At 49.8% G+C, this 15234-nt stretch overlaps 2 protein-coding genes across 3 annotated transcripts; both read left to right on the top strand.

Annotated features, from left to right (window-relative positions):
• Positions 1 to 662: 662 nt before the first annotated feature.
• LOC117839679 (uncharacterized) lies at positions 663 to 6344 on the top strand. Its single transcript, XM_034720072.2, has 10 exons — positions 663 to 1025; positions 1139 to 1222; positions 2503 to 2644; positions 2757 to 3044; positions 3140 to 3293; positions 3367 to 4305; positions 4398 to 4636; positions 4715 to 4788; positions 5073 to 5184; positions 5924 to 6344. Exons 2-10 carry the CDS (start codon positions 1167 to 1169, stop codon positions 5945 to 5947), a joined length of 2028 nt encoding a protein of 675 aa, XP_034575963.1. The 5' UTR covers positions 663 to 1025; positions 1139 to 1166; the 3' UTR covers positions 5948 to 6344.
• A 5669-nt stretch (positions 6345 to 12013) lies between these two features.
• Positions 12014 to 15018, top strand: LOC117839650 (glucan endo-1,3-beta-glucosidase). 2 transcript variants are annotated; one of them, XM_034720049.2, is made up of 3 exons: positions 12014 to 12190; positions 12302 to 13657; positions 14246 to 15018. In XM_034720049.2, the coding sequence occupies exons 1-3, from the start codon at positions 12112 to 12114 to the stop codon at positions 14266 to 14268; spliced, it is 1458 nt and encodes a 485-aa protein (XP_034575940.1). In that variant the 5' UTR covers positions 12014 to 12111; the 3' UTR covers positions 14269 to 15018. The 2 variants fall into 2 exon arrangements, with proteins under 2 accessions (XP_034575940.1, XP_034575933.1); XM_034720042.2 differs by having other exon boundaries at positions 12015 to 12190; positions 14687 to 15018.
• The last annotated feature ends 216 nt before the right edge of the window (positions 15019 to 15234 follow it).

Raw genomic sequence — 15234 nt, 5'->3', positions numbered from 1 at the left:
ATCAACTCTAGAGTTGCTGGGTGCGTGCCAATAATTTCGCTGCAAGCAACAAATCCGTTGCACGTCGACCGAGGCGTCACGCGCACGCCGTGCGCCCCTAGAGTACTTGCGTGCCCCCATGGTATTCCGCGCCGCCGTGCGCCGTGTCCAAACACCGCACACCCCACGTCCTCGCGTCGGAAAAGCCCATCTCGGAAAGCCCACGCCGCACGTCAGAGCCTCAGGAGACCTGCACGCCGGACCACAGGACTAGGTGCGTAGACGATCCCAGCATGGCCACGGAGGATATAGGTCACTTCGTGTCGGATCTAGCTCCTTCCGCTGGCGTGTGGACCCACGGCGCCTGAACCCACGCGTCAGGGAGGAACTGCGACGCCCGTAGTGCTCCCCCGTTGCTTGGACGCGCGGCAAGCAGAAGTGCCGGAGGCGCATCACGCTGCCTTGTGGGGCAAGCACAAACCGCCGAGCGGGTCCCACCAGCAGTAACGCGGTGCCGCAGCCCGCAGCGTCCGCGCGACACCGCGCCGGACGCATCCGCCTGCGTTAAACAAAGCCGAGATGCCTGGCTGGTGGGGCCACCGAAGCGTCGCGGCCCACATGTCATCAGGAGCTAAATATCCGAACTGCCTCCGCGTAGAAGAAGTTTACCGGAGCAAAAGGGAAGGCTGCCACGGCAGAAACCCCCCCGCGCCCGCCGCTTGTTGGTTGGCTGCCTGCCTGCCTGCCCGCCCGCCTTCTCCCGCGTGGGCCGTGGGGCGCCGCGCCTCCTCCCCCGCGTAGGATCCTGTCACCGCCCGCTCTCCCCCGCCGCGGCGCCGCGGCGGAGCACGAGACCGCGCGGCGGCAGCGGCGCTTCCCCTAGCCTTCTAGTTACCCAGCCATTGGCGATTGGTGCCGCGTGGAGAAAAAGGGTGGCGGCCGGTGTCTTTACCGCTCCGGGCATTAACTCCGGGCTCTGGAGCCGAACCACCTTGCCGTGCGGATAAGCACGACGCCATGGGAGGACACAGCTGACCTCGGCGCAGGTACACGAGGAGCCGAGGAGGGAGCCTCGCTGATTTTGCTCGATTTCGCGTGCGGATTTGGGGTCTCCGGCGTCTGATCTGCCGTTTGATGCCCGGAATTTGGCATCTCTCAGGGGCGGAGGAGGACGCCGCGGCGGCGAGATGGTGCGGGGCGGCGAGAAGCGGCATTTCTTCCCGCTCACCAGCTTGCAAATCGGGTATGTGTTTCATGGAATTTTCTCTCCTGTGTTGGGAATTTCTTGTGTGGTCGATGCTCGTTTGACCGCAATGTGACTGCCGGCTGCCGGGAGGCGTTGGTGCTGATTGGAAGGGAGTTGCGTTTGGCTGCCAGTTCTTTTCCCTTGCGAATTGCGTTGGTCTACAGCATTTATTGACATCACAACCTGTGGTGGTATTTTGATGTGGTGGCATGTGTTGTTTGCGCTGATAGTGATAATACTACAGGTCTGGAAAGCGATGTTCAGTGAGTGACATAGGTGTGCGCAATTCATAATTTGCCTCTCTCAGAAAACTTGCTCTTCTAAGTTCAGTTTACTGCCAGGGAAAGTGGCATGAACCATTGAACCTCAAAAGAAGGGACTTCCTTGTTTGTGTCGCTTTGAGAAGAAAGTTCCAAACTGTTTTTGAGAAACAAACAGGAGCTATCACAATGGGAGTGGGTAGTTGTATTCCCTTCTGTACATGGTAGCCATAGGGAAAGGAAATCCACTGTTGGGAATATTACTAGTTGAGGCGACAGATGGGTCAAAATTGCCATGCACTGGAGCCGTCTAATATTTACCATTCATAGCGTTACTCCCAACTTGTACATCACGAAATGTGCTCGACCACCCAGAGTAAAATCTGCATGCTATTTAGTGGTCCCACCAAATACTCCCCAGGATTCTAAGTTGCCTGTTACCTTCCATCGTGTAGATTGATCAGTATGTTTTTTTATTTTACTTTTTGGAGTCAGTATGATGTTCTGTGCGTATCTGTATATCCAAAACTGGAATTTTAAAAACAAAAGAATTTGGTTCATATTTGGATTTGAGCACTCCATGACCAATGACAGAAATTCTAAAATAGATTACCAGTTCAAGATAATTCCACAGTTCAATTCCCTGTGTGTTCTTTCCCATCAAGCACCCATATTATCAAATGAAAATAAATGCCATGTTGTGATCTTTTCATAAGCATGTTTATTGATCTGCACGTTACTGAAGAAAGTGATGCACAAATATGGGCATTTTTCAGTTTCAGTTCCATGACTACATCTGTTTAATTTCTGGGTCTGTAATATCTCATTGTTTATTTCTGTCATCTGCTACTATTTATCCTAGCTCAAGTAAGTCACAATATGTTTTTGGCACACAATTTTGACATTGATTTGGTAACCCAATGGTACATGTATACGATAGTAAATTTGATTTCTATCTATCATGAACTTGCTTCATCCGATATAACTAACTTGTTTTTTCTTTTATTTTAAATGCAGGGATTTACAGTCATATCTTGCAGAGCTGACAATATTTCTGTGCCCTCATACCAAGAAGTTCCTTATATTGCTTGACAACCGCCCATGGTTGCTAGATCAGGATACAAAACCTGCTCATCTATGGCAGTTGATGGTTACTAAGGTCTCTTGTTTCTACTGCTTTATGCACCACTTTGCCTATTGCAGTATCTCTTTCTTCCTTAAATTTCACGTCACTGCTGTAACAATCTGATTCTTGGTATCTTGTGCTCCAGTCAAGGTTTTCCCCTTTCGCAAATTCTAGGACTAGGAGAAAGAGAGATGAAACTGAAGGAAAGCTTGTATTCTCAGCAAGCCCAATATCTGCTCCCCATTTGCGAAATAAACCATCCAGATGGTATTCCTTGATCGATGAGGCCATGCGGGAAAAGAAGCTTCAAGTAAATAAGTTGAAGGATGCTCGCATACTGAATAGGGAACTGCATCAAACTTTATACGGTTTTATCATTTTTGAGGTAGACTGGGCTGATGTGCGTGGCATCAATTATTTGAATGAACTTCAGGTACTGTCTGTAATGTTGATAATCCTACAATTACAGATGACATTGATGAATTTAAAGTGATGGCACGAGCTCATTTTTTTTTAGTATCATTGTAGACAGATACATCTATGGCTGTGGAGTCTAAAATTATGAAGAGATGGGAATTTGATAGTGTCAACCAGGCTTCATCATTGATCACTTCTTGGTTCTCAGGAAATGACTCTGAATGTCAGCTCCTACAAGACTATTTGGACAGCATCTCTCCTAACGGTAAAAATACTAGTAGTAACCCTTCTCTTCTTCATAGCTTATAGTACTAATCACTTATGTGCTTGCTGTATAGGTGATGTATTTTATGATGCTCGGAACGATTTCTTAACACCTGAATGGGAGGATTCACCAAGTGATAGTGATGATTCTTGTCATGTTCAAATCATCAGAGAGTCATCAAGTTTCACAGACCCATCTTACACACCACCTCCTTGCTCTGGGCCTTACAAAAGAAGAAAAATAATAAAATTTGATGATGGAAGTAGTATGTCTGAAGAATCATACTCAGAAATTGTGACCTCGCCAAAATATTCATCATCTTCATGTTCATCGTGTGGCAGTGATAATGAGAGTGCTAAGACGCTGTTAGAGCCTAGCACATATAAGGATGTACTGATCTGCTTCCGCTTTGATGATCATGACCTCCCATTTAGACTGAAAGAAGTTATATTATCTGATGTGAGATTGTTAACGTTACTTGAGTATGGCCTTCCTTCATGGGTTATATTTCTTCAGTCATATCCAGTGTTTTGCAAGATATATCGCCCATGGATGTGCCCTCTTGCCAGAGCATTATATGTCTTGATGTCATTAATTACTGTTCTTATAGGGTTCTATGACCTCTACAAGAATGTCCCCATGTTGAAGGCAACTGCATCAAGATTGTTTGGCCCTTTCTTTGATTGGATAGAAACATGGGAAATGATATCAAGACTTAAGTATCTAGGAACTATGCTTTTCCTGCATAACTTCCAGCAGGCTTTTACGTGGTCTCTTAAGATTGTGCGTGCTGTTAAATCTGCTCTTAGTGTTTTGACAAAGCCAATTGCGGGACCAATTTTGGAGGTTTTTGAATTTACTCTGCCAATGTGGAACTTTTGTGCTGAAACAGTAGGATATCTGAGTTCAGTTGTCATGGTATCGCTGGAGACGTCTTGGAGTGTCGTTTTAGGTACAATGCAGATGATTATCTGGCCATTTTGGTTTGTCTTCAGTACTCTTGTTAACATTGGTATGGTTGCTGTAACCTCTCACGTCATCTATTTCATTTTTTTCCTCCACGTTTTGTTCCTTATACATTGCTATTTTGTTTCCTTTCGCCAGTAAATTCAGTTCTGTACCCTGTAATTTGGCTCCTTGGAGAGATACTAGCTGCACCTTTCCGACTAGTCATTGGGCTATCAAGTTTCGTTGTGGACCTTTTTGTTGATATTATCAGTGTTCTAAGGCAGAGCTGGTCAACATTAAGTGCATTATATCAAGCTGGATCTGTACCCAGATCGCATGTGCTAACATCTGATAACAGCATCTGGGGGTCACTCTGGAAAGATCTTCTGTATCAGGTATCAAAAGTTTGTTGGCACAGCCAAAATTTACATTAAACTATGTATGGAACTTACTTTGCCTTATTTTTCTTTCAGATTTTCCGTGCAATACGAAGCATTTTGTATGGTTTTGTCGCCTTCTTTTCAACATGTAATAGGCACCGGCTCAGGTAATTTTTCCTCTCACATCTATTTGCAGTGCTACAGTTTAGTAAGATCAGAAAAATATTAGATGAGATCAGAATGATAAAGAAGCCTCAGTATTACTGTTGAGTTTGAAATTGTCTTTCAAAATGGCTTCTATTTTCTGTCAATTTGTACAGATCTGAATGTTAAGTGACTTGTACACACTCTGTAGTACAGTTAGGTGGCCCTAAAGGAGTTTCATATTCCTCAGTTACCTTGCATTATGACTTCGAGTGTGCTAGGTGTTAACTACTACTACTTCCTGCAGCATTTACAATCACATTCAAGTGTTTCTCCGGCGCCTCTCTCATGTCTCAACTAGTGGACGGTATACTGCCTACCGTGAAGGAGCACGGAAGTATAGTAGCCAGAATCATCCTGTAAGTACTTGTGCATTCGATACTCCTGGAGACTGTTGCTCTTGTGTTCACTCAACAATACTTGTGAATTCATAGAAGTATGACCTTGCCTCAGAATTGGCATTATTCATTTATGTTGTGATAGCCTACTCCTTTTCAGTAAACCTATACCTTTATTTCTGAAAGAATCTGAAAAGTGAATGGAAGAATCTTATGATGTGTTATATTTTCTTGGATGCCAAGCTGGTTTGAATTACTCCAGAATCACGATCTGGCTATATAAGGGTTTAACTGTGTACTTAAAGGGACATATATTGAGAACTGCGATAAGTCAGCTTTCTACTCATGTAATTAGGACTATCACTTTGGTGTATGTTTCTTTTACTAATATCTGCATTCTACATAAATACGAGACATGGACAGGCTTTCAAATTCTCTGTTGCCATTTCTTTTTTCCTTTCACTTCTCTGAATCTTCATCGTGTTATGTTTCTTGGATACCGAGCTGGTTTGAGTTACTCCGGAATCAGGATCTGGTTATATAAGGAAGTTTAACTGTATTCTTAAAAGGACAGTATTGAGATCTGAGATAAAGTCAGCTTTCTACTCATATAACTAGGACTATAACTTTGATGTTTGTTTCTTATCCTAACATCTGCATTCTACATAAATATGAGATATGGATAGGCTTCCAAATTCTCTGTTGCCATTTCTTTTTTCCTTTCACTTCTCTGAATGTGTTCATGTATGGTTCTGTGCAGAGAAGGAAGACTAAGACGAGATAACAATGGAATTGGCATGTTAACAAGCTAACTCGGGAAATCCTCAAAAGGCAAGAGACAATACAATGTAAACCAAACATCGTATGGGGAGAGAACAATCAGTAACTGAGTTTGTTGGGGCCTTCGGAAAACATAAGTCTTGGAAGAGTCAAATACAGGAGTTGTACATTAACGCTGAAACTTCCATTGCATAGCTCTAACCAGCAGTTTCCTTGTACAGAGTAGCGGCAAAGCAGTGAAGAAAAACACTGCAAACTGTACATACGCGGATCACCTTACTTATTTTCGTTGTAAAATTGCAATAGCTAGTATGTGTAGTAGGCTTGTGCATATCAGCATATCCTCCTGTAATGTTCCTCTGAACAGCAATTTTGTATATTGTCTATCCGTTCAGTGTTCAGTTTCCTTTGCAAAAAATTGTCATTCTTTCATCTTACAGATCTAGTAACCATCTGTTCAGAGTTCAGTTACTCAAAAAAAAGATCTGGTACCCATCAGTGGTACTGTACATGTAAAATTAGCACTATAAGCCCATCTGCATAAGCCCTTCAGATTGGTATGCACTGTTCATTTGTTCCCCTGGGTACTACCCTTCTGATTCAAAATAGTTCTCGTTCTAGCATCTTAACTTTATTTTTCAAAATATATGTCATTGAAAATTATAGGCATTTTTGCGCTTTTCAGTTGTTTTCTGCCCTTGCTAAAGCATGTTACTACTCTCACTGAAAAATGAATATCTATTTTCAATGTAGCATAAATGAAGGGTTAACAATGTAATTTGATTAAATTTCATCCTTATGAACGTACGTTGAGTTGGAAGGAGCATCTTAGCACTCTCGGTCTTTACCATTGCCTTCCTCCTTGTGCTCCCATCCTAAAACTTGAAATCGATTTCTTTCTGCCTCGATTGGAGGACGAGAGAGAAGAATCTGGAGGAGTGAGGTGTTTAAACTAGCTCGCCTTGATCTCATTTCCTCTCCCCAGACATCGTCTATTCTTCTCCTGTGTCATGTATTGTCCAGCTGCACATGGGGATGGAGGAGGTGCCGCATGCGTGCATCAGTGTATGATTGTGTCACCCCATGGGCATGCCACATGTGGGTTTGGTAGACAGATCCATGTGTGCAACAGTGCCAGATCTGACAGGCTTGAGATTCCCCGTTGGAATGTTTGGATTCATGGACTAAAAATTAGTTCAGGTCACATGATATATTTGATATCAATTAGAAGGACTAATTGTGAACTAATTATAAAACTAATTGCATAAGCCGTGGCAATTCGCGAGATGAATTTATTAAACCTAATTAATCAATTATTAGCACATATTTACCAGTAGCATCACATGGTCAAATCATGAACTAATTAGGTTTAATAGATTCATCTCACGAATTAGCTTTCATTTATGCAATTGGTTTTGTAATACTTCTAATTAGTGTCTAAATATTTAACATGATAGGGACTAAACTTTAGTCCTATATCCAAACACGGGCGTCGGGCGAGAGCGAAGAGTGAAACAGGTTCTTTCTCCTAACCAGATACTGAAGCTGGTTAACCAAATTATGTGAAACTGTTTAACCAGCTGCATTGTATACAGAAAGTTTGGCCTCCGGCCTCCGCCTTCCTGATCTGAGTATGAACCTGCTGACTTGATAGGGTGCCGTGATCGCAACCAGAGCGTTGAGGCTATTGCCTGGCTTTCCGATGGTCAAGCGGGTCATGAGTGACAGACAGATTGAGAGCTCACTCGATTACTGGATATCCCTCCCTAAAAAATTTTAGTCCATTTTATCCCCTAAACCTTCAAACACCCCTGCTTGTTTGGATTAAAGTTTAGTCCATAAGCCACCAAAGGATTGCTTATAGGGGCTAAAAGGTATCCTGGACACCCCTATCCTCATTGAATGCTTGTTTGTTTGCCTCTCCTCCCTACCCCACTCCGAGTCGCACCCATCCATACGCCCCAGCACACTTCCCACCCCTCTCACCCCACTACCCCGCCGCTGACCCCTGCTCCCGCCCCGCCGCCGCCCCAGCCACCCGCCGCCAACCCCCGCCCGTCGCTCCCGCCCCTACCGCCGCTCCTGGCTACCCGCCGCTGCTCCTAGCCCGCCACTAGCCCCCGCCTGCCGCTCCTTTCCCACCGCCGACCCCGGCCACCCCGCCGCCGCTCCCGCTACCATGAATTTGAGGTTTGGGCGTGTGTTGTTTTTGCCTGCGTGGGGAGGTAAAGAAGGAAAAAAAAAAGAAAGATAGCAATGATTAGGGGTAATGTACTTATTGTACAGAATATTAAATGTTGTTTAACCTCTGGAACCAAACAGAAACTAAATTTTAATCCCTCAAATAAACAAGTTTTAGTCCTTAAAAATAAGTAAGGCAAACTAAACAAACCTGGTGTGGCTGTATGATACAGCGCTAGAGAGGGAGAGGTGTCCGCTGCGCGAATAAAGGTGCGGTTCACATGAGCGCTGCAGTCTTGACCCTTCATGGTTGTCCCATTACTGCGACCGATCGGGTGGCAGGCACAGTACATATAATCCAAGCTCCAATCATCGACCGGGATGACGCCGCCGTGACGTCGAGTGGCCGAGCGTGCTCGTCATTTTGTCCACCGGGGACCCCAACCTTTGGTGCCGCAGCGCAAGGGAGTAGCGAATTTTTCAGTCACACCGACAGAAACGCCTCCGGAGGGGGGCTGAAACGCTCAACATCCACATGGGAGACACGCTGACAGGTTATGATTTGGGAGCTGCAACTAGATCCCCGTGACACGTACAGCTGCAGCACTGACATGCGGGGCTGACAGTCTGACCGAGGCGAGTGTAAAAGGAAGCTTAACTCCAACAAGCGGTGCAATGATGCGCGACAATCGTATCATGCAGGCTTGATGATCGTTTATTCAACCAGTGCTTATTTGCCTCACTGCACACGATAGGCAAGATACTAGTAGTACTGTTAGTTAAGAAGTTAAAAGGATTTTTCAAGGAAAAAATTAGGAAGTTGAGAATGCCAAGCCCGCCATTGCCACATGCTCTCAGTGTGCCTTCATGGGGCACGCCATTATGCTTTGAAAGGGGAAGGAAACTGCCAGAGAATAATGAGGCAAGGAACAGTGAGATCTATGAATAGAGGCTCGCTCTGCTCTCATGTTTTATTCGTCAAAAGAGTACATTAGGAGGCTGCAGATCCGAACAACCCAGCTCTGGCGCGCACACTCCTCCAGTCCTCCGGCATCCGCGTGCCAGAACCGAACAGAAGCAGACACTGGCGACCCGCCGCCGCCGATGACTCGCCCAACTCGGTGCGCTCGGATGAACGTGCCCGATCCACGGAGCGAACAATCTGGAGTGCATAATTGTTTCCCCACTTGCCCCACATGAGCATTGCTGCATTGTCAACCAGTTAGGGGTGTTTGATATGAGGTGCTAAACTTTAGCAGGTCACATCGGATGTTCGGATGCTAATTAGAAAAGCTAAATATAAGCTAATTACAAAACTAATTGCATAGATGACGTAGACGGTTCTATTAAGACTAATTAATTCATCATTAGCAAATAGTTACTGTAGCACCACATTGTCAAATCATGGACTAATTTGGATAGATTCGTCTCGCGAATTAGACTCCATCTGTGCAATTAGTTTTGTAATTAGACAATGTTTAAAATACTCCTACTTAGTATCAAACATCCGATATGTGCTAAAGTTTAATAGGAGGTGTCCAAACACCCCTAAGTTAACTGTGCCTCCCCCGCCAAGCTCCGCGAGTCATCTTGACGACTGATCGCGTCGCGCCGCGGACGCGGGGTCCTAACGGCGGATCGGAGCGCGGCGTCCCGGCGCACATGGCGCACCCGGTGGAGGACGAGGCCGCTTTCCCGTTGCCAAGCTGTCCTCGCTTTTTCCCACGTCGTCCCGTGCCCACGGGGCCGGGGGCCCCGCGCGCGCGCCTACCCGGTGAATTGCTCTCAAAGCTCCTTTACTTGCAAACCTGTCCTCCACGGGGCCGTCTCGTGCGGCCTGATTGCTTCCGGCTTTCTCTTGAACAGCCATGCTTTGGGAGCGTGTCAAGCTTCGCCTGAAATGGCCTGCAGCCGATAAATGCTACAGCTGGAGTGGAGAACACGCGGGAGTGAGCATGAATGCATGATGCTTCGTAGCAGCTACGTTACCTTGCCACGTACTCGTACATTATTACTCAGCAGTCGCCTAGCAAGTATGGATCATGGGGTGTGGATTTAGAAATTTCAGATCTTTTTCCTTTGTGCCCACCTGTTGTCACAATGCACACTAGCTGTGAGCCTGTGACAGAAACCGTGTGTGGTTAGGACATAATTTGGACGCCCCCGTCACCCTGACAGCGCGCCCGTCTCCATCTCGTCGTCGCGTTTCTCGTCTTGCTCATGACTACACGGTCGCACCTGCTCTGACCTGTGTCACTGCGTGGCTGTCCATTGTTATGAGCCGCTGGCCGCTGGTCCATCTTCTCTTCACCTAAAAGGTGCTGCTCTCCCTTTCCCCGCAACGCAAACACAGCACGCTCGATCTCCATGTACTCTTGGCTATTGCCCTTGCACGGCCATGCAAACAAGTAACCGAAGTTGAAAAAGGATGCGTCCCCTTTGGTCCATCTCGCTTTGCCTTTACTAAACAAACCATCAACCACCCCAGCCACACTTTCTGTTAAACCCAGCAAAGCCTTCGGCTACCTGCTCTAGTAATCTATCGCTGTGCAACGGCAAAGCCAGTCGGCAGCCGGTGGCTTCACTCCACTTCCCATGGCCTAGTCGGTGCACTATCTCTGCTGTGCTCTTGCATGGTCGAGCAGTGGGCGGTGGCTCCAGCAACTAGACCTGCCTTGACTGGCTTGTAAATGCTCTCGCGTTCACGCGCCCCTTGCTTGCCTCCGCTAACCACGCGATTTAAGTCGGCAGATCGAGTCTGTTATGACATCCCAGAGGACCACGCGTGCAAGTCGCTGTCGCCTCGACGAGCCGGCGATCGAGCGCTGTCGGCGTCACGCGGCAGGCGTTGCACGCGGCTTCCCCGTGATTGTCAACTGAACAATACAGCCATACTACAGGCGTAGTACAGGTACAGCCAGATTAGATTAGCAGGACACCGTACGGTCGTCGTAAGTCTCCGGGAACAGTAACGGCGAGACCTTTGTCGACTACTAGCCCCCTAACTTGTCCGTCGTGAACACGCAAGTACGGGCAGGCGGCCAAACTTTGACAGCTACTACTCTCTTTTTTCCCCCCGTGTTTGGTCATTTGCCAATGCCAACGAAACCATTATCTCCCCTTTCCCTTCACAGGCCAACCACGCGCTATCCTGTTATCGTTGGTCTGTAAAATCCCTCCAGTCGTGGTGATGCGACAGTGATATTTGGGATCTCCGGATAAGAGCGCACGGGACGGGACGGCTTCTGCGTGTGTCGGACCAATGCAGGCATCCAAATCGAAATGTTTGATTCTGACCAAGCAAAAACGTTGTTCTATCACATGTAACCTGCACGTATTGGCTTCGATCTCATTCATCACATTACGGCATAGAAACGCACGGAAGAGAATAAAGGAACTTTTCCAACGGGACAAAACAGGAAAGAAGAAAAGGAGCGCAAGATTTTAGAGCCGTTGAGACCCCAACTCGCATCAGTCCCATTCATCACACCACAGCGTCGACATTGATTAGGCACTAACCACCACCAGAGCCCAGACGAAACGGCCGGACGTTGGGGCCCGGCGCGCAGCGAGCAACGGTCGCCGCGAGAGGGCCACGCCTCCCTGCCCCCGCCCCCCGGCGGCCGGCGCTCCCCGCCACTTTCCATCGAAGCTGGACCCGATCCCCCCAGGGGTCATCCCAAAACACGAAACACCCGCGCACACCACCAGCCGCCCGCCTATCCCTCCACGTCGCCCCACCACTCCACGCACGAGCCGAGCCCTCCGCGACGTGCCCCACCCGCGCCCCAACATACCCGCCACTTTCCCCTTTCCCACCCCCAACGCGCCGCGGGGGCGGGCCCCGCCTGGCAGTGTCACGAGGTCGATAGCCATAAATCACCCGCCCACGCCCATTCCCTCCGCCCCCACACGCTCGCTTCACTCACCTTCAGCGCCGTCTGTCTTGCTCTGCCTCTCCGCGCCCGCAGCAGAGCAGAGCAGAGCATGGCGCTCCCACGCCGCGCCCTCCTCGTCGCCGGACTCCTCGCCGCGGCGCTGCCGCTGCTCCTCGTTTGCCCGGCAGGTAACCGCCACCGGAATGTGCAAAGATTGATGTTTTTTCTGACAATGCGGCACGGCAAAATGCAGGTGGGGGTTCGGTGACTGATCGTTGTGGTTTTGTTGTGCGCTGCAGAGGCGGGGACTGTGGGCGTGAACTACGGCCGGGTGGCGAACAACCTGCCGAACCCGTCGGCGGTGGTGCAGCTGCTCAAGCAGCAGGGCATCACGCAGGTGAAGCTCTACGACACCGACCCCACCGTGCTGCGCGCGCTGGCCAACACCGGCGTCAAGGTGGTGGTCGCGCTGCCCAACGAGCAGGTCGCCGCCGCGGCGTCCCGCGCCTCCTACGCGCTCCTCTGGGTGCGCCGGAACGTGGCGGCTTACTACCCGGCCACGCAGATCCAGGGCATCGCCGTCGGCAACGAGGTCTTCGCCACCGCCAAGAACGTCACGGCGCAGCTCGTCCCGGCCATGGTCAACGTGCACGCCGCGCTGGCCAGGCTCGGCCTCGACAAGGCCGTCAAGGTGTCGTCCCCCGTCGCGCTCACTGCGCTCGCGAACTCGTACCCGTCCTCCGCGGGCGTGTTCCGGGAGGACCTCGCGCAGCCCGTGATGAAGCCCATGCTCGACTTCCTCGCGCAGACCGGCTCCTACCTCATGGTCAATGCCTACCCGTTCTTCGCCTACTCCGCCAATGCGGGCGACATCTCCCTCGACTACGCGCTGTTCCGCCCCAACGCCGGCGTGCAGGACGCCGGGAACGGCCTCAAGTACTACAGCCTCCTCGACGCCCAGCTCGACGCCGTGTTCGCGGCGGTGAATAGGCTCGGGAACTACAATGGCGTGCGCGTCGTGGTCTCCGAGACGGGGTGGCCGTCCAAGGGCGACGCCAGCGAGGTCGGCGCCTCGCCCGCCAACGCCGCCGCGTACAACGGCAACCTGGCGCGCCGAGTGCTCTCCGGCAACGCCGGCACGCCGCTCCGCCCCAACGCTGACATGGACGTCTACCTCTTCGCGCTCTTCAACGAGAACCAGAAGCCCGGCCCGACATCCGAACGGAACTACGGCGTGTTCTACCCGAACCAGCAGAAGGTGTACGACGTCGAGTTCGTGCTCGGCGCCGGCGGCGCGGCGGGCGGCGGCAGCCAGGGCAACGGCGGCCTCGGTTGGCAGGAGAACGGCGGGCCAAGCAGCGGCAGCGGCAGCACCAGCGGCAACCCGCCGAGCGGGGTGAAGGTCACGACTGGGGAGGCGTGGTGCGTGGCGAACGCGGCGGTCGGGGAGCAGCGGCTGCTGGCGGCGCTGAACTACGCCTGCGGCGAGGGCGGTGCGAACTGCAAGGACATCCAGCCCGGCGCAGCGTGCTTCGAGCCCAACACCATGGTGGCGCACGCCTCCTACGCCTTCAACGACTACTTCCAGCGCAAGGGCCGGACCATCGGCACCTGCGACTTCGCCGGCGCCGCATACGTCGTCAACCAGGCACCAAGTAAGTCGCCCCACCGCTCACCTCCTCGTGCCATTTTCACCACAGCTAAAAATCGTTTCTTGCTCGTGATTTCATTCGCTACAACGTAGTACCATCCGTTCAACTGATCTCCATGAAATCGTTCAATCACATAGCAAAATGTTGGTACTCTAGGGTACATTCCATTATTATTTCGCACACGTAAATGATGACAAGTAGGACTGTAGGAGTATGCTGCGAAAGCCATACAGTTCCGGTAAAAGTGATCGCAGGAAACTACTCCAGGTGTCAAACATCCCGTACAGTCCATGTTCAATCACCCGGCAGATTACAGATTGGTACATAGTTCAAATCAAATTAAAGGTGCTTTGCAACTGTACGGGTATTATCCTCAGTTCTTTACCACCACACAGGCTGTCACGTCCAGTAAAACCACGTCTGAAAGCGGCCGGCACAGTGAACAGCATGCTGCTTCGGTCCATTGCAAGCCGTTACTGTTGCTCTTGCTCTGTGACCAAATCTGTACTGTGATTTAACTTTTAAGCAGTCACTTGCTCTATGACCGTTCTCACTGCGATCGAGTTATGACTTGCCTGCTCACTTGCTCAGGTTCAGGGCTTCAGGCCTGCTAGTTGTACTAGCACAAGTGCAATAATGACTGCGAAGAGATGGGGGCCTGTGTGGCTCGTAGCTCGGCGTGATATGACCCGTCCTGTGTCCAGTGTTCTTTACTCCGTCCTGGTTTCCTTCATGGTGATGCGTGCCGTGTCTGGATGTCGCAGACCGCGTTGTGGCTGTCTGGCTGGATTGCCACTTCCGGTGCCTTTTGCATCGCCTACTCTGTACCCTACTGCATTCTTTACTCCACTCATTACGTATCCTGAGCGTACGTGTCTCCTTGGACCAGTGGTCGTCTCAGGAGTCTTCATGCTCACATGATGGGATGGGAGAGCGATAATCTGCTGTTAGATCAGAGAATGTGCTGTTTTTTAAAGGTTGATTGTGCTGTAACCTGCGATCTCACTGGTGATTTCTCTGCATTGTTTACAGAGATGGGCAAGTGCGACCTCCCATCGACGGTCTGAAGAAACTCGAGCAAGCAGTGGCGAGGATTCAAGGCCAGCAGCTATCTCGAGGGCGAAAGTCTAGAGAGAGGAGAGGATGTTGGAATCTTTGCGCCCCTTTCATCCTTTCTTTATACTGCCGCTGTGCCTCTACTGCAGCTTTGACTCCTGCTGCAGCAAGCAATGGTGCAGCGTAGTACGCCTTCTTTTTGCAGCCTTGGCTAATGGGGGATACCTTTGTTTAGTCTATATGTAACTATGCTACTGTTATAAGCTGATTAGTATAGATTAATTAATTAATGGCTTAGCCTTTGTTCCCATGTGACCCACTAAGGTTTGTCTCGGTCTCGGCCCTCGAGTGATCCGTTTGACTCTTGCTCCATCGCTGTCTGTCTCAGTATTTGTGTGCCGGAAATGGTCGTGCTTAGCGTGGACGGCAATGTGCACTAGCTCGCACTCGAGTAGAGGAACTCATGATAGTGGCCTGCCTCTCTCGTGCGGCGTCAGTGTTTGGCTTTTAGCACCCAACCCCTA

Source organism: Setaria viridis, chromosome 1 (genome assembly GCF_005286985.2).
Source record: "Setaria viridis chromosome 1, Setaria_viridis_v4.0, whole genome shotgun sequence".
Taxonomy (NCBI): Eukaryota; Viridiplantae; Streptophyta; class Magnoliopsida; order Poales; family Poaceae; genus Setaria; species Setaria viridis.
The sequence above is the reverse complement of the archived record's forward strand: the minus strand, read 5'-3'. Positions and strand labels throughout refer to the sequence as shown.